Source organism: Phoenix dactylifera, chromosome 6 (assembly GCF_009389715.1).
Source record: "Phoenix dactylifera cultivar Barhee BC4 chromosome 6, palm_55x_up_171113_PBpolish2nd_filt_p, whole genome shotgun sequence".
NCBI lineage: Eukaryota > Viridiplantae > Streptophyta > Magnoliopsida > Arecales > Arecaceae > Phoenix > Phoenix dactylifera.
Genome location: NC_052397.1, coordinates 17,803,256 through 17,826,110, shown reverse-complemented (window position 1 = coordinate 17,826,110; position 22,855 = coordinate 17,803,256). Strand labels below are relative to the sequence as shown.

The window sequence follows — 22,855 nt, the reverse complement described above, 5'->3', positions numbered from 1 at the left end:
CTGTTGGGCCTCACACCTTTCCCACTATCGGACAAGAGCCGTCCTCGGCTCTGATACCAAATGTCACGCCCCCGCCTCTACGAGGCACGTGAGGCACACAGTGCCCACGTGGGGGCCACATGAGGGGGGAACACGGGGCTCCCCTGCCAGATATTGTCCGGTTCTGGGGCTTCACGCAAGCGTCCTTCACCCCTCCCCGGTTTTGTTTTCCACCCAAAACGCGTCTGCAGGATTAGGAGACACCCGCCTCATATGCCCAGGCTCTGGAACGAGTCTTTCCGATGTGGGACTGTTGGGCCTCACACCCTTTCCACCATCGGACAAGAGCCGTCCTCGGCTCTGATACCAAATGTCACGCTCCGCCTCTACGAGGCACGTGAGGCACCCAGTGCCCACGTGGGGACCACATAAAGGGGGAACATGGGGCTCCCCTGCCAGATATTGTCCGGTTCTGGGGCTTCACGCAAGCGTCCTTCACCCCTCCCCGGTTTTGTTTTCCACCCAAAACGCGTCTGCAAGATTAGGAGACACCCGCCTCATATGCCCAGGCTCTGGAACGAGTCTTTCCGATGTGGGACTGTTGGGCCTCACACCCTCTCTGTTCACTCTCTCCCTCCAGAACTCTCTCTCCCACCTAATCTCTCTCTCCTCCCCTTTCGCCACTCCCTCTCCCCTCCCTTTCTCTGATTTCTCTCCTCTGTCTCCTCTCCTCTCTGTTTTTCTCCTCTCCCCTCTCTCCCCCTCCCTCCTCTTAATCTATGAGGATTATCAGAATCAAGGTGGATCACTCTAGTCACTCTATATAAGTATAGATGCAATCTAGGACAAAGACTTGCCATATTCGAGACTTAATCAAACACCAAAATTTTGGAAAGCAATAAATTCTAATCTAAGAAGAATTTGGTAACGTAGGGGTAAAGACGTACCTTCTCACCAAATCTAAAAGTTCTTAAAGTATATCATTATTTTTGGTAATTTGGATTCTTTTTGATTAAGGGAGAACTTTGATTAGATTAAGAAAGCAATAATAAGGAATTGTATATATGTGCATTTATATGCATTTATAAAATAATAGAGAATTGGATATATATTTTTTTTAGAGTTAGAAAAAAAATCCAACTCAAATAAGGAGGCCCTCGCTTATCTAAATAGAGAGTATACATCATAGATTTGTAGATTGGAATAGAGGGGATGAAAATAAAGAGCATAAATTTTCATGTAAATTTTGTTGTTGGTTTATACTTTGTGATTTAGGCAAGTAAAACAATCTTCCTGCAATGGAAATTGTTTAATTTAAGAAAATCAATTAGGAATGTAAATTATTATTTATTTTGGAGAATTTTAGTACTGGGCTGGCAGTATTATATGCATCAAACTGCAAGAAGGAAAATTAAGTTAGACTAGCCATTATGCTAGCTTGCAGTTGCCAGCAAGTTAAGTGGTTCTAAGTGCAGAAAATAAAATCTGCAACAGTTAACTTGGATTTATAGTGTCCAGTTCTCAGGCATAGCATTCATCATCAGGTCTTCCAGAATTCTCTGGTTGTGGCAATTTATTTGTTTCTGTTCTCTAGATGGCTGAGTTCCACAAGTGCCAAGCAATATTGCAAATCCCTATTTGAATAACCATCCTTTAATTGTTTGATAGTAAAAATCACTGCAGAACTCTTAACAACTTTTAAGCTGGAGTTAGAAGTTGTGAGATCTTCGCCTCAATTGGCATTATATCTAATGCTAGATGCAAAGAAAGATCAAGATCTTTCTAGTCAACAACCCCAAGTTTCCCTCAGATCCATCTTAGCTGAAACTAAAAGACTAATTTATCATAAAATATAAACAACATGGCTTACCATATTGTAAAATTGAGGACGAGACAAATAATCAGCTTTTCATATCATGCAAAAATATTACAAGCATTCATACAAGAACGTCAGGTGCAAACCTCACTACAAGACCTGCAGATCCAAGTTTACATGGATGATATATTGGCCGTGATTCTTCCATTGAGGTACAATTTTATTAATTTTTTTTCTTATATCAACATCTATGAGATCAGTAGCACCGAGTTATAATTTTTTTTTTATTTGTTTTACTAAAACGGATAATTCAGCCGGTTCTAGTACGGATACATTTAAGAAAGTCGGGAAACAATAAGTTTCGGAGCGCCCTAGGTAACTTGCTCTCTCCAACCCACAGAGCACCTCCAGAATGACTAGCCATATACAAGGTCACCCAGTCCGCGGCTTCGTTAATCTCTTTGAATACATGCTTGGCTTGGAAGGCCGACAACCATTGATCATAGTCTGATGTCCCGTAGCAATGGGTGCCACTCTAAATCCAGCCAATCACCGTAGCCGAATTGCTCACCAAAAGGTTCAGTTCAATCACTTATGACATTTCTCAAATTTAATTAGGGTTCTATGATTAAGCATTTGCTCAATCACCCATCATCAAGATTTTTGTACTAAATTGAACGCCATAAACCAGGAGGCTTGACGTGCATACGGCCCTACACCGGCTTAGGACCGTTTGTTCAGGTCTCACGTGCTTGGCCTTGGCCCACCGTCCCGTCGTTTTTTTCCTTCTATTTTTGTTTTTAAGAAAAGAGATGGATATGAAACAGTAACGACGACAAATAAGCGGCTTTCTACATGGAATTCTTTAAGTTTTCTTTCGGACTCTTTTTTCGTCCGATTTCGCGCGGCAGTAAGGGCAGCTCCGACACTCGTCGTCGATCCCAACCGCCTCACGAGTCCCACCCCACTCTCCTTTGTTCCCTTCCTCGAAGGCGAAGAAGCTTTTTAGAAACCCTAGAAGAAACTCGAATAATTAGGAAATCTCGGTGATGCTCGGGAGATGGAGGAGGAGAAGGAGATCACCATCTCGAGCGCGCTCTCAGACGAAGAGACCCCGTCCAGGTACCCCAATTTCAAGATCTCTCGCTCTCTCTCTCGTCCGTGATCTCGTTTTTTCGAACTTTCGATCCCGTGTATGCTGCCGAAACTAGGGTTTTTACAAGATTCGGATGGTTTGTGTTCTATGGCAATAAGGTAGTTCTATTGCGTGGATGCTGCTAATGCTTCATATGTGATCAGATGTTCTGATGAGGTAGATTGTTTGCAATTTTTTCTAGATAGAGTTGCGATAATTGCTGGCAATAATCTTCGGTAATTGAATACGTAATTGGTTTCTCATCGTCATAATACGCCTTTACTTTCATTATAATATTTATTGTTCTAGACTCATTTGTTAGTATCTCTACAATGCTTAGTTAGGGGAATGATGCTCTCTTGTTGCGGTTATTTAAATCTGTGGTTCCTTGGTATGAATCAAGCAAAATCATTCTCCAAGTTAGAATTTCAAGCTCTTAGCATGTTATTGTTTTTTAGAAGTATCAAGGAAGTTTCATTTCCCCCACCCCTTCCCTTTCTCTCCTTGAAAGATTAAATTTTGGGTCAGTATGCTGATGTACATTACGTGTTTTCTCCATATCCTGCGCAAATGAATAGTTAAATTAGGAAAACATTTTATTGCCAAAGTAGACGTTCCTCTTGCAAAGTGTGTTCTGCTTGAGAGTACCGGAGAGCCTAATCTTTTGAGTGTAAATTCTCATGCCGAACATTCTTTCGATTATTAAGTTTCTTCTTCCACCATCTAATTGCTAGGTATGAACTGTTGAGTATGGTGAGAAAGCATTCGAACTTGTTGGGTGAGACGGCAGTTGATGAACAGGATGCATCAGACGTCGGAATGGATACTCGGTTTTGGCATAAAATGTTGGATTTGTATTTTATACATGGGAGGATATCAAAAGGACGTCAGGAAGATGACCTTATCTTTTTTGTTAGAAATATGGTAATATTCTAACCAAATGCCCACTGTTTCAGTGAATGTGCTATTTCTGCTATCTTTTTATCCTCATTTTGCCAAACTAATCATATTGTGTTGTTACTAACAGAGCTTGCACGGGTATGGTTTCAATGATACTATGGAAGGCCATCCTCCCTTTTTTGTCCGTAGATGGGCTCCTCAGGTATTTTAAAAAAAAAAAACCAGAAAACATTCTTAGCTTTTTAAAGTGTTTTTTTTTTTAATCTTTATAGTTGATTTCTATCTATAATTTCCTTTGAAGACTATAAATCAAAGAGTTCTCTCTAGTGGTACTGAGAAGGCTAGCTTTTGACAGTATTCATTTATAAGACTTCAAAGAATATTGTGTTATGCTAAGTATTGGAACTTATGCTAGAGCCCTTGCATCATTTAATGTGCATGTCCAACTACTGTGGCATCATGATTTTATGTGATTTTGCTTCTTTTTTTTTCCGAAAATGGAAGTTAGGTACAACTGGGTTTTAAGAAGTGTTTGAGAATGTAGATTTTGTGTTATGTAGAAATAAAACATTCCTACCCTGATTTCAGTTTTCTAAATTCATGTTTTCTTCCTAGCTATTAGCTTACTTTCTTCCTCCTTTAGCTTGCCTTGTAAACAATTGAACATCTTTTCTTACAGTATCTCATAAGTGGAGCTTCTATGACCTTGGGAGATTATTGCTTTGAGATATAGTCAAATGGCTATTTGCTATGGGACATGCTTTTTTGACTGTTAATATTGGCTAAGAGTTGATATTCTTAATGAAATTTTTTTGATCTTCATGTCAATCAGTTGGAAAAAGTAGTTGGTGAAAATTCTGCAGACGTGGACTGGAGATGTTCTTTTTATTTGAATTTGATTGCCCACACATCATTCACTGTTACAGTTGCAATTTGTAGGTATATCCTCTCCCTTGTCTATCATATCATATGATCCTTATTTTCTTGACATTGCAAAGGTAGCCTTGTGACTGGTCTAATATGTTCTTTGATTGTTTTCATCTAAAATGTTTTTTTTTTTTTTTTTAGGATGTCTAATTGCTTATATATGGAGTTAATTTAAGTTTGTTCTCGAGGACAAGCTTTTATATTGGCTAAAATTTACCAACAAATCCTTGAGAAATGTGATGATGAAAGTAATATTTTTGAATTCCTTAGTGAAACTTGTAACTATCTATATCAGTAACCTAGTTCTTAGTGGAGGGCAGCATCAAAGAATGATATTTTCTGATATTAATGTTCTTTCACTTGAATAGACTCGAACAGTTGAACCTGTCATTCAAGTGCATTATACAGTTACTTATACCTTTTGATCTTGTTTTGAATTTCTGTAAACAGATACAGAGAACTGTCTGAGGTTTAAAAACAAGTTATTAGTTTTGTTACAAACATTAACAAGTAGACATCCATGCTACAATGTATATTACACCCATACACTATCTCTATGTTGTTAAGTCCACATTCTGTCTCTGTATTTGGAATTTGCAATCTTGTCATATCCCTTGCACAGATCTATTCATTGCACAATAGTCATGTTTATGTCCAACATTAATTAGCATATAAGCAGAGGATCCCATCTGATTTATGTTTGGTTGCTTGCTTTCATGAGTTACACTTCTCACATTGGAACTAAGTTTTCTTTTTTAAGGCGTGGGTTTTGAGGGGGAGGGTTCTTTGAGATTCGATGGCCTTATCTTTATTCATTTATGTGATGTGCATGACTACTATGTGCTTATATGTTTTGGAGCACCTGCAGCCATGTTCGTTATCTAAGCTGAGAGCTGAGGGACATACAGTGCACCTGCCTGTCTTGAGACTTTGATACAAAGGAGTAATTGGTATCGAGGCTTCATTTGGATATGATGTCCCCATACTTCTCTGTAAACACCTTTAGCAAAAGGATACCAGAATATGATGTACTGATGCCGACAATCATGAGGATTTAGAAAATGGGTTGCTGATAGGTGATTACACCTTCATAATATTATTATGATTTGCTGCTGTGGTTCTGTAATCTTGAAAGGTCTTATCAGTCAGCAAAGTTACAGAAAATGACTCGTCTTTGTGGGAGATGGTGTTTGGGTGTTTGGTTTAAGAGCACTTCGGGAATTTAGAAAGACTTACAAACCCGAACAAGATCGGAAGAGGAAGAACTTTGCTTTATACAAAGAAATGAAAAGTCAAATCGTGACCTACCTGGCGACCTATTGCTTTAGTGAGAATGCATGGCAAACCAAAGAATTGTGGAAGCTTAATTGTGTCAACTGACTCCTTATCATGAGTCTTTGCTCTTTCAGAATAATACAAGTATAATTTAAATTCATTATAATAAACATGCAAGGCATATAGATATAACAATCTTTGGCTTTTAAGTTTAGAAACTTAAAACTTGAAACATTTGAGATTACAATAGGACAATGGCTTGCCTGATATCTCAAGTAACAGATAATTGATGCCTCTACTTGCTCCATTGATGTTGCAATATTAATAGGATACCTTGCTTGTCTTGATTTCTGCTAACTCACATCTCCACTGACATAGGTTCTTTTCTCCATTTTTCGGTTGGTAACTTCGACTGATCTGAAATTGCAAGTCATGATAAATACTTCTTAATGTAGATGATTGGAAGCACCATATAGGAAATTATGCATCCTGCACTTTAGAAGTGCTCGTGAGCTGTGACAGCTACACAACAAAGAATGGTAGACCATTTTCTTTTGTCTCAATACATTGTGCCTGTTACTATTTTGTTGTGCTTGCTGAATTAATGCAAATGACTCGTTGACAGAAAAAGTCAGGTTCTGATTTTTTTTAGCAATATTTATTTATTTCTCGGATAAAATATGGCATGTGGATTAAATAAGTCATAGAAGGTACAAAACTTAAATAGGTTTTTGATGGTCAGGGTGGCCATTCCCAGAAAATATTAAAGAAAGAAGAATAAGGGAGAAAAAGCATTGTAAGTAGTAAGCACTTTTTAATGTTGGTATAATACATTTCCATGTCTGCAAGAAACTACATAAACAGTGGTTTTACTTGGCATTGGTCATGTCTTGGAAATCTTGCTTTTGCAAAACTGTGTTAATTTTTGACATTTAGACATCTAAAATAACAGTGTTCATTTCCCATCTCAGTTTAGTAGACTAGAGTCTGCAATTATCATAGTTTTTACATTTCCTTCCAAGTTCCGAGACGCTTGCATTTTTCCCTTTCTTTAGCACATTCGCTTGATGGCACAATTTTATACATTTTCTCACATTCCTAGCTCTTAATATAGTACTCATTTTTTACTTGTTTTTTGACTTTTGCAGTACACAGGATCTGCGCAAACATCAAAATGGAGAAGTGACATCATTATCTCCCATATACAAAGTATATTCATCATCAGATTCTTTTATATATTGAGAATATACTTTCTTGGGGATTAGTATCGAATACAGGAGAGCTGCATTATATCTTGGAGGTTCTTTTTCCATATTCACTGAGAGTCTAAACAACAGGGGCATGCATGTCATCACTTGGAAATATCTTCTGGATGTTTTTGTTTTTCTTAGGATGGCGGTATATTTGCATAGAAAAGATGCAGAATAGCAAATATATGTTAAGGTAGTCTAATTTGGGCTACATGCTTTTGCAGATGCCTTTCTTTGATGAAAAAGAATTATTTGAGAATTATTTGAGAATTGACGTTGTCAACTATTAACCTCTTTGATTACTGAAATTTTACTGCTGTAATTTTATTTTCTTTTCTAATGTGTTCCAACAGAAATTTACTTCTAGATCATTTTTAGAAGATAGTTGTTGACTATTATGACCTCTTGTGATATTTTCTCTTGAGCTGATGGAGGACATCAAAACATAATTTTCATAATGGATAAGTTATTGTTGAATCTGTAGTTAGTCTCTGTTTTACTTGTATCCTAGTTTGTTTACTTCCATTACAATTTGTGTCAAAGTTGAAAATGTTTCCTGATAATATGCTTTGAAGTCGGACATCTTTGTGTACACTTTTTCTATGCTTAGGGGATTTTCTAAGGGCTGCTATTCAGGCATGAGCATCACCGATTAGGTGGTTGTTCCTTGCCAGCATCAGGTCTATCAGATTTCATGGTGGGACACTTTCTTGCCTAATACCACCAGGAAATCATCAATTATCAAAGAAAAGGTCGATGCAAGGTTGAGAGCTGGTCATACAAAATTCTCAAACCTTGCTTGGTTCTGCTTTTATATATCTAGTCTAGCCCATGTAGATGGGATAAGTCATGCAGGTTGTAGTTGAAGATGTTCTCTAGTTTGTGCTTGTTTCTGGTTCATTCTGATAAGAGTATCTTTTGCTCTGTATTTTATGTCTTTGACATTTTATAATATGAATAAAATATCCACAGAGCAGAAAGTTTACTATCCTATCATTCAAGGTTGGTGTGCAGTACATAGTTGTTCATCCATATATTAAAACATTATTTTAAAGTCCTTTTTATATATAATGGCCCATATTTTGGCTTTATTTGTTTTCTTAGACCTAGGGTCTCAATTATTTACAAGTTGATCTGATTTTCAGATTATAGTGTGAAAAGCGCCTTATCTTAGTCTACATACACATTGAAACAGGTTGTAAAGACAGTCTATGCATCTCCCAGTCGTGTTAATTTTCATCTGGACCATAAGAAGGTATCTTTATCATTTTAAGTTCCATATTCATGTTTGTCTTTTATTCAGAATTCCATCTGATCTTCTTTTTCAGGCTGTAGAAACACTACCTGCCTACCCAAACATTTGCTTTGCCGTTGATGACTTTGATGATACTTTTGATGCTGTGGTAAGATGTCCTACTTCTACTAGTTCTTAGTACTGCAGTTGGAGGACTAATTTATGCTTTCAGCTTCTCATCTTCTTCATAGTAGTTCCAGTGTTACGGATATCTGAACTACTACTTATGTGAAAACAATTGAAGTACGCCAATCTGAAAAATTCTTTCTTCCTTTTGTCCAATATCATAGACCTTTTTCTTAGAATTCTGTCTATAGCGTTGCGATTGATGGCTGACATGAGCATAAATCATTCTGCCAATTTTGATGTCTCATGAGGGTAATTAGTTGATATCGTAGTTTTCCTGGTCTATGTATGATGAGAAATTAACATGTATTTTAAGATAAAAGAAAATGCTTTCTTTGAACCATTTAACCCATGATACCCGTTGACGACTTTAGTATTTGCCTTGCATTTGCACCAACATAAACCAAATTTATTTTGACTATTTAGTCTTTCTATGAACTAACAAAATTAGAGGAATTAATACCATGAGGTCCATAACCATTAAAACAATTCTTGTCATAAACATTTCTATTTGGCAAGAGAGACACTTAAACATGTGAATAAAATGTTGGGTTTGGGAAAGGCCCAAAGCAAAATGCCATAAGTAGGTCCTTCTATATTAGCAGAAGTTTTTACCCATTACCAATACCTTTCTCCTATTTGGCTGGTGTTATAGTGTATATTATATATAACATTGAGTCATTGACCATTATCTAACATGTGCTATCTTAAATATTAAAGATCAGCATTATGAATTATTTGTCATCTGAGCCTATTAAGGATACTTTTCTCTATTCTGATCCTATTTTAAGTGTTTTTTGCATTTTCAAGTTTTCTTCCTTCTTCTGTCTACACAATGCACATTCCTTTCCTAATCATGGCCTTCTTTGGTCTATGTTGATCGTGATCATACTTTTTATGTGTTAGCTTTTAGCCTCTAGTTTATGTACTCATTTTGAACTTTGTCTTTCCTAGATTTATCACATGTCCATTTTATGGTCAACTTCATTAAATTGTTCTTATGCGCATACACTCCTATGATACATCAGAAAAATATGAGATAAAAAAGTTGTGTTCAATTTGGGCAGGTTTTGTCAGAAACAGATCATTGCTATTGCGTACTTCTTAATGCCCATGGTGGGGCAGCTTTTCCAGCAGAAAAGGATCAGCCTGACTGCAACTCTAGTGGGCCTTTGAGACTTGAGAATGATTCAGAGAAAGCTAGGTCATCCAAGGTTCAATTTACCTGCCAAAATGTTTATATGCAAAAGAATATCCTCCATTGCATGTAAAGATGTGTTTTTTCTTTCTTTCTTTTTCTTTTTGGAAAAAAACTGCTTTACTCATGCCATGATTGATACATCATTGACAATAACTGTTTACAGCTCCACATGCATTGTAATTGCTAATATGTGATGCTTCAGATTGTAATCATCTATTGTAAGCTAGCATCTAATGCTACCATAGCTCATATATATTTCATTCATTGCATATTTAACGAGGAAGTGTTTTTGTCCATTTAACCAAAATGGAATGCATATCTATGTAGGGAGAAGACTCATGGTAATAGAAATGGCATGGAAAGAGCTGTTTTGTGCATTGGAAATGGCCTAGATCACCTATGAGTGGGAACAAGTAGAAATAGACTGATTATTTTTCTGCTGTTCATTGTAGCTTGCGGTTCCAAGGTAAAAATGGGAGCTGGATTATGATTTTAGCAATTTGTGCTACTAAACTTCAGATCAAGGTTAGCCGTGCCGATACTAGACCCTGTATCAGTCAGTCGGTGGCACGGTTTGGTAATGTCTCGGTGCCGAGCCCGTATCAATACCGCAGAGACGGCGAGGAAGAGGGAGAACAGAAGAGAGAAAAAGAGAGAGAGGGGGGGGGAGAGGGGCTCCGGAGGCCGTCGGAGGGCACCGAAGGGCGCCGAAGGGCCAGAGGGGCTCCGACCTCCGAAGGCCCTCCCTCCCTCCCTCCCTCTCCCTTCTCTTCTCTCTCTCTCTCTCTCTCTCTCTCTGTCTCTCTTTCCTTCTCCCTCTCTCCCTCCTGCCGGTTTCTCGTTTTGAATGCTGGAACCGTCCCAATTTGCCACCAACACAGCTCGGTACGCCCCGAACCGGGCGGTTCAAGATGGTTCCGCATTCCTTGCTTTAGGTTGTGGAGCTATAAATATTCGAATTTAGTATTCATGAATGTAGGATCTGGTATTTCTTTAAAGGTCAGTTGTTCATCATCATAGGGTGCGTGGGCTCCATCTGTTTAAGGATGAAGTTTATTCATTAACCGACTTCAGTTGGCCCACTAAAAATGAGTTATGGTGTGCATATCACAATTGTGTTGGTTGTGGGTCTGTTAGTAACATTTTGTAAGTTAATTATTGGGGGTTGTTTGTTGAACATGTATGGACATTTACTTCATTGATAACAGACTTTTTGACTAGGTTATATAAGAATTCTCTATGAAAATGTTACTTTACTAGTCTTGCATCAGATCGTTGGCAGTACTTATTGTGTTTGACAGTTCTGAAAAAAGAGTAATAAAAGAAGACGCTGAAAGACACTCTGTTTTGAGGAAGGCTAAATGATACAATTTCAAAAAAAAGAGCAGGTGGGTCTGATCTGAGAGGTTAAAAATTTGTTGGTCTTGCAAGATAGGTGTGACATGTCCCACTTGTCTGATGTGTCCAACCTGTTGGCATTTGCAGGATAGGCAACAAGAACCTGCTAATGGGCTAAGTGGGTATAATTCATAACAGCTCATGCTAGTGCTAACCTGATCAGACATTGCCCTTCTGACTTTATATTCTTTCATGTTGCAAATCCAATGGGTGAAAGTAGTTGGCACCATGACATCTAAGTTCAGCTTATTCCTCACCACCCCCCACCACACAAAAAAAGGGCCTATTGTTAGAAGACATGGAGCATTTCATAATATTCTCTTTAATCATACATTATTAGAGATACTGACATCACTAGTCAAGGCTTTGAGTTTTATCTATCTGGTTTTTGATTCACATAAATCATATGTTCCATAGACCATCCACTAACCCTTCTTAAGATTCTGCCCATGATATGCTCTACCAGTTGGTACCAGTGTGTACTAAGCATACCGTATCATACTGATACTGAAACGTCAGTATGGAGGGCATACCAAATGTCGATACATCGAATGGACCCTCATATTGGGCATACCGATATTGTACCAGGATGATGCTAGTATAGATTTCGGTACCAAGATGGTGAAACTTGCTTTTGCTTGTCATGCCTTGGACATATGACCAAACTCGACTGCTTCAGCTATTACAATAAATTAGGAATTTTATTTTGCCAGCTGATGCATGCTTTCCGGAGATACTATGAATCACTGTTCTTTGTGGGTTCATCTGATTTTGGGATTTGTAACTTTGTATTGATACATTTTTGTTGAAGCTTTAGTGGTCCCTGTGAAGCATAGTAAGCTTGCGATAAGTGCCTATTCTCAACTCTGGCATGTTTGGAAGAGTGAAATATGGTAATTTTCAATTAGGGGTGCCGGGAAACTTCCAAAGATTGGGAATGCACCAATTTCATGATGGTGGACCTTGTATTTGCTTCACTCTAATGATAGGGGGTTAAGCAAAGGAGGAAGAAGAGATAGGGAAAGAGGAAGAGAAAGTGGAGAAAGGAGATAACAAGTGGAATCCACCCCTAACTTCAAATAGAAATAAGTCAAATAATCCAATCTTTACCATTCACTATGGCTTTATATAGATAACACTTTCACTGTGGCTTTATACAGATAACACATGGCACTTCATATCGTAATGCATTAATGCTTACAACTTTCTAAAAGACAGATAATTAAATACTTTCACAAACACCAAAAGATACATGCATGAACTATAATTAATAAAGCCTAGAAACACTAAAAGACATTCAACATTAACAACATAATTATAACATAATAACCATTAGTTATTAATTATTAATAAATACTATTTTGACCAGACTTTTGACTTAGACTGGTATAGGGGCTCATGAAAAATGGGATGGTCCAACTCTCCTGCGTCATTCTGGCAATGACAGTCCAGGATGCTGATTATTTATAATAATTATATTGGAGGGTTAAATATTGTTGGCATACCTCGTACCTGGAAGTTCATACTTGGTGTAATGGTAATCTTTACATTTTGCTGTCTCATTTTTTGAAAAATATTAAAGGTTTATGGTTTGTTAATGGTTTGAAATTCCTACTATGAGATGATGGAAGATGGAAAGTTGTACACAGTTACTGAGATTAACTTTTGTTGCTTGTGTTATTGCTTTCACTACATCACATGAGAAAATAATTTTATATTACTACCAGTTAGTACCCAGATATGCTTGAGTTTGATCTGATGTGGACCATCCACCTTTCATATCTTGGACTAACACCTGACTTCTTGAAAGTTTGTCAGTTGCCACATATCTATAAATCAAGGGAAAGTTCTGCAAGACTGTACAGTGTGTGTGTAGTTGGACTTGGCTACATTTGAGGGTAGCCAGTCCTGGATCGGTTGTCTCTCCAACCCTTGGATCAGTGCAGATCAGTGGGGGTGGGAGAGCCGACCGGATCTAGGACTGGCTACACTTGAATGCAGCCAAGTCTCTCTCTCTCTCTCTCTCTCTCTCTCTCTCTCTCTCTCTATCTATCTATCTATACACACAGACACACACATATAATCCACAACTATTAGGTGGTACAGACTACAGAGGCACTAAAATGCAGGGAGCATTTCACAGTATAACTAAGAAAGATCAGTTTTGATAATTTAGTACATAAGAGGAACCTTAAGAATTGCGCTGGTTTAGGAAAGTGGGTAGTGGCATTATGAAAATTGTATTGGACTTGTGCCATGAAGATTCTAAGAGGTATACTTGTTTCTGTCAAATGGTCTACCTGGAGAATTGTAAGATGTTATTCAGAAGAATTTGGAAAAATCTTATTCAGGATGATGCTCTTAATATGGCTGACTAGTGAAGAATGATTATAAAACTGTGTGCTGGTTATAGCCTCCAAAATGATTATTGGTCTTTGAAAATATTTTTTATAATTTATGTTTGTGATATTTTGGTGGTTTCTGCTATCTATCTGTATAATGGTTCCACTACTGGATTTGGTTTTAAGAATGTGGAACAAAATTGCTTAAAATTTAAGAAGAAAGAATTTTTTTCATTAAAAAATAATTGAAGCTTTGAACAAACCAAGTATATGCTGTCATCAGCATCCATGTCATCATTCTTTGTTTCTTTTGAATGCTGTGTTGGCTATATTAGTTTGTTGCTTGATCTGATGCGTTATTCTTAAGAATTATCATATTGACTTCATATATTATATTATTGGATGACATTTAGGTAAGTTTCTTGACCTGGGTATTATTTATGACTGCAGCTTACTCTCTTCTCAGGATTTGTCAACTATCAGATGGTTCGAGAAGCATATGATGGTGTGTGTTGTACATGTTTCTCTAGCCAGTTTTTAATCTTGTCTAGTTGAAAAATAGTGCTCATTCTTGGATGTTTTCTCTCTTGATGAGGTTCAGCTAGGATATTTTTAAATCTTTTGTTTGTCTGTGTTTTTCTTTTTTTTTTTTTTTTTGAAGGACAGTGGTTGATGGTGCTTTTGCGTCTTTAAATAAGCAAACCTTAGTGTTAATTATTATATCAATTAATTATTTTAGTAGCAGCTTGGCCAGCAGGTTCAATATATAATTTTGAGTCGTCAGGGATGCAAGAAATGGACTGGGGGTAGGGAGTTGAATCTTCTTAAATGAGGACCCATATGCTGACTTCTTTATAAAAGATTATTTTAGTATCAACAAACCAAGGGGTGAAATATTAGTATAATTTTTCAGGTGGGCTTATTCCATCTATCTGAGCATGCTTTCCATTAGTCTGTCTCTATATGCTCCTAAATATAGCCATCATTTCATCTCAGAATTTTTTTAAAAAAAATATAAGTCCCACTTTCATCTCAGTTTATTGTCTCCCCTTCCACGTATATGTATATGCATACAAAAATCAAGACTTTCATCAACTTAGTCAGCTTTATGTCCTTTTATATTCATCAATTATTCTGTTAAAAGCGGCCTCCAATTGATTTCCAAGCTTTTTGGGAATTTCTTTCTGCAGCATCCATATTAGCTTAGAGTTTCCTCTCCTCTTTCTTAATCCCCACTAAGGTTTGAGTAACTCTGTTTACTAGGAGAACTTCGTTGCACATGTCCATATTATCTCAATAGCTTATCTTTTACTTTCAGTCAATATGTCTAGCACCATGGCTGTCTCTACCATGCTTATGTTCATCCAGCCATTGCTTATGTACCACAAATCCATGTCAACATACTCTACCATGTTCATCTTTTTTATTTACTTCTGGAACCACATGCCATTGCAGGCCTTATTGTGTTTTCTTAGAACTTCCCTTGAGTTGTGGAGACATGAACAGATCACATAGCAACCCAGAAACATCTGTTGATCTCTAATTTTATTAATATATTTTCATTAATCCCTCTAGTTTTTCCTTTAGTATATTCAGATACCGGTTTATTTGTAAATTCTCCTTTATGTTGATTTTATTGGGATTGTTTTTACCATTCTTCATTGCCATCTAAGTTTGTGAATTGCAATTTTAAATATACTATTCAATCTTCTAGTTCAATTGACTTTTAGGCTCCTATCCTTCATAAATGCATCCAGCAATCAACCTTGACCTTGTGTCCTTTTGTCAAATTGTATCATAACAAGTATCATGCTAGACAGTACATCTTGATGAATACCAGCCTGTAAGTTCATATAAGAAGACAAGGGCCTGGAGTCGATCCTTGGTGTATACCTCAAATGTGACTGGATTTTCACTTGTCTCGCCACAGCCATCCAGGATACTTGCCTACTCTCTCTCTAAGTTGAAAGAGATTATTTGTAAATTCTGTTTCTTTTCTCCAAATATTCCCATAGGTTGCCTAAGAGAAATAAACCTTGACCATTGACCTTCCTTTCCTAGATTTTAATTGGTTCTCTATAATTGAGCACTTCTGTAAATGTTTATTTCATCATTCTTTCCATTACCTCATAGTATAAGTTCATTTCCATGATATTACTGCTGTTTCCTAATCTCCTTTATTCTTGTCCGTGGGTACCAGATACTTTCCCCCATCACTTGCCATTTTCTGATTCTAATGTATCAGTGGATAAGGTAGAACCAAATTGATATGTTTTGGTCCTTGATCTTTTGAAGCTCTATTGATATTTCAGGCAGCCCTAGTGCCTTCCCTCTTTTTATCTATTTCATAGCTTTCTCTGTGTACATTATCTGAGACCAACAATGAAGCACCTGGTGACAGTTCTTGTGTGCTTGGTACGAAAAGGACAAACATATGAAAAGTGGAGCTTATTTGAGCATCTACTCTGTGTTTCTGAAGCAAACATTTTGGTGTTTGGCTAAGCAGATAGCTACTAGGATATGATAAGGCTGGTCTGGCAGTGATATGATGATAAAAGAAATGAAGCATGGAGGCAAGTGAAATTTACTGTATCTAATTCTCACTTGAAGTGCCCTCGGAACCTGTGTGAAGGTTTTGAGACAGTGATGCCAAGCTCTTGTATCACTAGACTTGAGGTGAATGTGTTAAAGCAATCATACTATCTCATTACTAAATAGGCTAAATGATTTGAACTTGAAAAATTGATAGTTGGCATCTCACACTAAGGATTCATGTACAGGATCTTCTGAAAATTCTGTAATCTATAATCTATGCAGAAAGTTTGCTGAAGGAATGAAAGGCTAGGCATACAGAGGGCACAGATATGTATTTGTGACACCATTTAAAACACATCATGTGATGAATGAAAATTATAAATGTTAATTGCACTCGAGTTGTTTATTGTCTATAATGCATAAACATGTGCACATGATATCACATTATCTTATCCTGAAAATATTTAGTCATTAAAGGGTTAATATTGCGATATTATGATTAAAAGTAAACTAAAATCCAGTAGCACTGGAAATTGTAGCTAAATTTGTAAACTAATTTTTTTATAAGCTCTTTTCTTTTATGAAAATTGAAGATGTGTAGGAAGTTAGATATCTCTAGACTTTCTTTGGATAGGATTGCATTATTTTTTTTTCCTTTTATAGGCTTATTGACTTTTAGCATGCAATTTTACTAATTACCCCAATTTATAAGTTATTTAATAAGGAAAATGGATATTGTGCTTACTTCATTCAAATGGAAGCACATGATTTGAGCAAGTTAGGTCAGTCTGCTTTAGTTGAAATCTAGTAAGTCAAATTTGTATTTGTTTAACTTTTGGATGAAGTACAGCAGTATAATATGCTGGTTAACATCTTGTTGCATGTGATCTGGTTACATAGGTTGGGGAATGGATATTAAAAGAAAAAAAAGGAAATTTAGTACCATTTTTCTTCCATGAAGTTAAAGAATTCCCCTGACACTCCCAGATTTGACTCTTATCTAATTCAATTGTAAGGTTTATTTGCAATGTTATTTATAGGATGCCTAGCTATTTATATTCCATTAGCAACATGCAAGCAATTTCTTGTTTTGACCAAAACAGTTATCATTCAATATTGTTTACTTTTTTAAAATGTTATGCACCCTTCTGGGAATGGTTAGTTATCTATACCTAGTTTGAAGTATTTAATTTACTGTTTCAGCTGGAAAATCTAGATTTGGGAGTCTTCTATCACTTGGTCATGTTCAGGCTAAAACAGACAGGCTTTACATGAGGGGTCCTGGAGGGCGTGGGGAAGTTGAAGTTGCTGTTTCTGGAATAACAGGTTCCTAAAATTTCTTTCAATACATTTTTGATTGATTTATTTCCTCAAAGACATTTGAGTAAGATTTTTCAGATTCAAAAAGTGATTTTATGACCTCACGTTTAGTATATCGCATAAATGTTAAGTTGAATGTAGGTACTTGTGAAGTTGAATGCAAATACTTGATAAATTAAATCTATTGTCAGTTATGTGAGCAACCTTGACTTGTGTCTAACATCCATGCACATTTCCGTGTTATTGTTCTTTAGTTCACCTTTTCCGTGTTATTGTTCTTTAGTTCACCTTTAAGATGGTGCTAACGACCAAAATATTTATGTCCGGCGCTTTCTAGATTAATCTTTTTTGTTAATTCTGTTTCTACAATTGTCGTAGACTGCAGACCAGGTCCTGATAGATTCTCTCTTCCAGAGAATATTGAAAATCTTTTTTTTTTTCCATTTGGCTGTATTTCCTATTACCAGGCAGATGGGGTAAGCTTGTTGGCTATGTTGGAGCATTTTCATTGAGAAAAGTATATCAAAGATGACTATTAAGTATTTAATTATATTCCCATCTCCATCCACCTCCTTCGGCATGAGTCTACAAATAAGAATTGACAAATGAAACAGTTTGTATCTTTCGAATGAGCTTTGTCAGAAAAGATTCAATATAAAATTGGAATAGGATTAAAATAGAAGTATATAACTATAAGAACTGATCTGTGTATTAGAGAGTTTATATGGTGTTTATTCTTTTTAAGTAAACAAGATGCAATGGTTTTCTCTCTATTCTTTCTTCTTTTGCTAAGAGGTATTTGCATTTCTTTATTTTGACCCTATAGGCTAGCCTTTGGCTCATTAATTTGTTAGCTTTTGGTATATGGCCAATCTTATCCTAGAATTTCAAAAATGGTTTAGTGGATGGTCTGCGACATATGATGCTAAGATGACTCATGTGAATTTAAAACCAGACATACTCAAAAGTCAAAACCTTGACCAGTGTTGCTAGTATCTCTAATAATGTGCAACTAAAGAGATCACAAAATGCTTCATGTCTTCTAACAATTGCTAGACCCTTATTTTTGGGGAGTGGTGTGGGGACTTGGTTGGTTGGCATGGACTGTACTCAGATGTTCAACAAGGTGACTGACCTACCTTTCAACCATCATATTTGCAGCATGAGAAGGGAAAAAATAAATATTGTCAGGATGGCAATATGTGATCAGGTCAGCCTTAATATGCTAACATTAGGGGTTATGAGTTAAAGCTGCATAGCCTACTAGCAGGTTGTTGTTGCCTATACAAACATGCCAACATGTTGTACACATCACACCCAGCTTGCAAAGCCCTTAAATTTAATGTCTAAGATTTGATGTGTTCCTAGCAACAGGTGCTCATATTCCTGTTTTGCTAGTATCTTACAGAAAACTTGATAAACTGTGAGAGTTTCACTCTTTTTGTATGGTCTGGAACACTAAGAGTTAAGCACGGCTTTCTTTCTTGGTAGCATTGGAGCTATGTATGTTAATCATGGCCTTCTTTCTTGGTAGCATTGGAGCTATGTTTTTTGGCAGGTTAGATTTTACAAATATTTGATATGAAAGGTAATATATTTATAATTCAATATGGTTCTGGGAACAGCATCTCTCTCTAAACTTGTTTTTAGTGATGGGATGGATTTACCTGCCTGTTAAAATGACAACTCAGATGACATTAATCACATCTAAAATGATGCTTTTGTTGCATTGTAGATCAAAGTCACCAGTATGCAGGTCCTCCTTCACCACTTCAGTTATCGAAGAGAGGTTTGAGCATCGGCCTGGGGACTATTGTGCATAGAGCAGCTTCTGCTGCTTCTGAGTTGGCCAAGCATGCTTATGGCGGTACCAACAGGAATTCTGATTTAGAACTTTTGCCCCTCAAGTGCTGCTTGATGTCCATCTCTTTACCTTGGGAAGTTATTGCACACGACCTTTTGTTCAAGGTGAGTTCTCCGGTGTTGATACATATAACTGAGACCTATCATGGTGAATGTCAAGAAGTGATTTGCTGGTGTCAGTATGCTACTCTGTGCTAGCTTGGGTGATTAATTACAGTAATTTTATTTTCTCCTTATAAATTAGGACATTGCAGTATGAAGCATAGATTGCCAGCATACCATTCTGATACAAATGTATCCACAAGTATTGGTTGTTTAAAGATGATGGCGATAATTTCCAGATTCAATATGATGAGCCTATAATTATCTAAATAACCCCCTATAAGCTCTTACAGGTAGGGGGATAGCATCGTCTACTTCCTGCCTGATTTTTGGTTTGGCTTTCAGCATAATAATGGAAAACTATTTCGTACTCTGGGAGTAACCTAAGAGCAATGCTTTGGACACTCACAAAAGAACCAGAAATCTCATCCAAAATAAGGAGTCCAGCTGGAGCATGATTTCATGGACCTGAGCTGTGAGGGTGTTACACCAAAAGTGGCTCAGTAGTGTGTACGCCCTTTTTAGCTGGGGTGCATGGCATCACCCACCAGATGGATTCCTTATTTTCATATGAGGGATGTCTGCTTTTCGCTCCTTTATCAGTGTCTAAACATTTCTCACATAAATTTATCATACTTCCTGTATTCCTTTATCCTTCCAATTGTCATGGCCTTTCTTTTCCTAATATATTTGTGGCTATACGTACAAAGTTTCCCTGCTTGACCCAGTTTCCCAAATAATCAGTGTTCTCAGGTGCCACTTCACTGGGTCAAGCATTGTATTGTGGATGGCTTTTGTTTGCAACTTTTGGCAAGTTTTTGGCCTTTTGTTTTAGCCTCCGTATATGATGCATGCAACTAGCAAAGCTGTTTAACCAGTTATATCGGTTGCTACTTGAACAGATGAGGTTGCTCTGGCCTGTACGGGAGCATAGAAATTTCAGTTTTCTGAAGTGCATTTTTTATTTATGCAAGTATTTGTGGAAATATGACTATGCATGAATCCATGTCATTCTCACAATCGAGTGACTAGCAGATGCCATCTGTTGATCAACATTTTGCTGTGATAGGTTTTGCATTACATCAATCTCATCTTAATACAACTGTCAGAAAGACTGTGTTAGATAACTTTTAGTGTTAGGTTTTATTTCAGAGGCTGTATGGTAAATTTGCTAGTTGCTTTTCTTCTCAGGCAAGCCCTCTGGTGAGTCTCTGATGGTCTTCACTATTGTTGCTGGAATCTTGGTGTTCTGATAGCAGCCAAGCAGGAGCAGCAAGTTGCCAATAACCCATGACTTCAGGAAGATACCGGTGCTATAAAAACAACAATACAATTTATGTATACCAACTCACTTCTGTGCCCTTTGTCTTGATTTCCATTTGCTTTATTTATTGAAACAGCTTCAGTCAATAATAGCCTTAAGGGCGTTTACCTTCTCTTACATGAATGCTTTGGAAAACAGCAGATCATATGCAGTTTTTCACTACTCACTTATCCTGAATGTAGCGACCAAAAGGCAGATTATGCAGATCTGGGGTATAGTTTTCACTCAAGAAAAGAATGCAGAAAGGCCTCTTTGTTGATCTCTTTTGTGTACCTTTGCTTTCAATCTTTGTGATGATGAAAAGTTTTTTCTTATAGTATATGGTTTTGATCATCGATTATTGATCTTTGGTCCCACAAGAAAGCTCAGAAAAGTTCATGGTCTAGTAGGCGGTCATGAACTGTGTAAGTGCAGCAATCAAGCTTGTGAATCTTGCTTTAGGTTCATGCATTTCAATGGATTGCTTCGAGCTCTGGATGTTTTGATGAAATAAAATATAAAAAAAAGTGAAAGGACATGACTGTGTATACCAATTAGAAGAGAACTTTTGTCATGGAAGGACTTGTAAATGGCTGGGCAAGATTGACGTGAATGTTGCAGCATCTTTAAGCAGCAATTGTTTAGGTTGACATCCCCATGTGGCAGGTTGGCAGCCTCCTAATGTTGATTGATATAGAATCTCATAGTTGATGGGACTCAAAAGTTGGTAACTATTCGAAATCTTCCGCATGATAACCCATCCGAGATTCCATTAATGCCTGAATCTGCTAAATAATTTCTCATGCTGGATTATTTCTTGTTTAGAGAATATATAAACACTTCAGGACGTCATATTATGACATGGCTTGTTGCCAAAGCGGTTACATCTGATTTTGACTTTTCAAATGAGCACGATTCTTCTTGCAATTGGAGCGAGTGCCCCAGTTTGTATCTAACAGTTGCGAGACACACCATCGCTTATTACATGATTCATTATGGGAGTCTCCGAGCAACGGTTGGAACCATAAATTCGTTATTGTTTAATTGTGAAGTCCCATTTATAAATTCAAAATCCTCCTTCAGGTGGTACTGCAAGAACCTGTAGGCCAGCTAGCAGCTCCAGTCCATGTAATCTACTGCTACACCAAACCGAACCAAACTGTCAGTGGAAGATGACTCAGCCACAGTAATCGAATGGATTTAGGGCTGTCACAGTGTTGATGGGCAACACCTGCTGCTTCGGGACATATGCAGAACTTCGAAGGAGCTCGACGCTTTTCGGGCCACGCATGTCTTCTAAAAAGCGAATAGAGCTGTTGACTGAGTTACGTCCTTTGCCGCGCATCACTCGGAAAGTTTCCTTTGAGAGAGCATTGAGGCCATTCATCTCACTTTGCGTCAACTTCTTTTTTCAGATTGTTCTAGGTGTACTCATGCTCGTCTGGTATGAGTCGTCGGCGAATAAAAAAAAACAACAAACTGCCGGTATTTCTACAGGGAAGGAACGGGAAATCCCTACCTCTTTACACCAAACTGAACCAAACCGCCGGTCTATCTACGGGGAAAGAACAAGAAATCCCTACTTCCTTGCACCAACTGAACCAAACCGACCGCCAGTCTTTCTACGGGGAAGGAACAGGAAATCCCTACCTCCTAGTTAAAGCTAGCATTGACGACGCTGGACCAAAACAACCTCCCAACCTCACCAAAAGGAATCCTACACTAAGAAACCCATGCTTTTATATCCCCTCGATTTCAAACAGAAGTGACCACTTTCCCTTTCCCAACTCCAAAACAACGGGCTTTATCCTTGGTATCCGAACACACCATGTGTTTTCTGCCCTTTGTTGAGGTAGGCTCTCTTTTGGACCCATATACACGTGGGCCATCCTTTTTTACCCAGGAAGCCAGTTTCCCTTAGATTCCCGTAAAATCCTGAAAGCCATAAAGCCCATAAAGCTGGTGGGAACAAGCCATTTCTTTGAAACATGATTCCCACTCTTTGGAGGTGGTCTAAAAGCTTTTGTGAGAACTTTTGTTAGGGCTGAGGATGATACTTGGCCATTCTTTAGTTCATCGGATATCGACC

At 37.5% G+C, this 22,855-nt stretch overlaps 1 protein-coding gene across 1 annotated transcript; it reads left to right on the top strand.

The window, feature by feature from the left end:
* The first annotated feature begins 2,644 nt into the window (after positions 1-2,644).
* On the top strand, positions 2,645-21,046 carry LOC103707518 (uncharacterized protein KIAA0930 homolog). The gene is made up of 12 exons (XM_008792043.4): positions 2,645-2,917; positions 3,665-3,854; positions 3,958-4,032; positions 4,663-4,769; positions 7,181-7,241; positions 8,478-8,537; positions 8,611-8,685; positions 9,770-9,916; positions 14,094-14,148; positions 17,382-17,504; positions 19,234-19,466; positions 20,655-21,046. Exons 1-12 carry the CDS (start codon positions 2,856-2,858, stop codon positions 20,676-20,678), a joined length of 1,212 nt encoding a protein of 403 aa, XP_008790265.3. The 5' UTR covers positions 2,645-2,855; the 3' UTR covers positions 20,679-21,046.
* Positions 21,047-22,855: the final 1,809 nt, after the last annotated feature.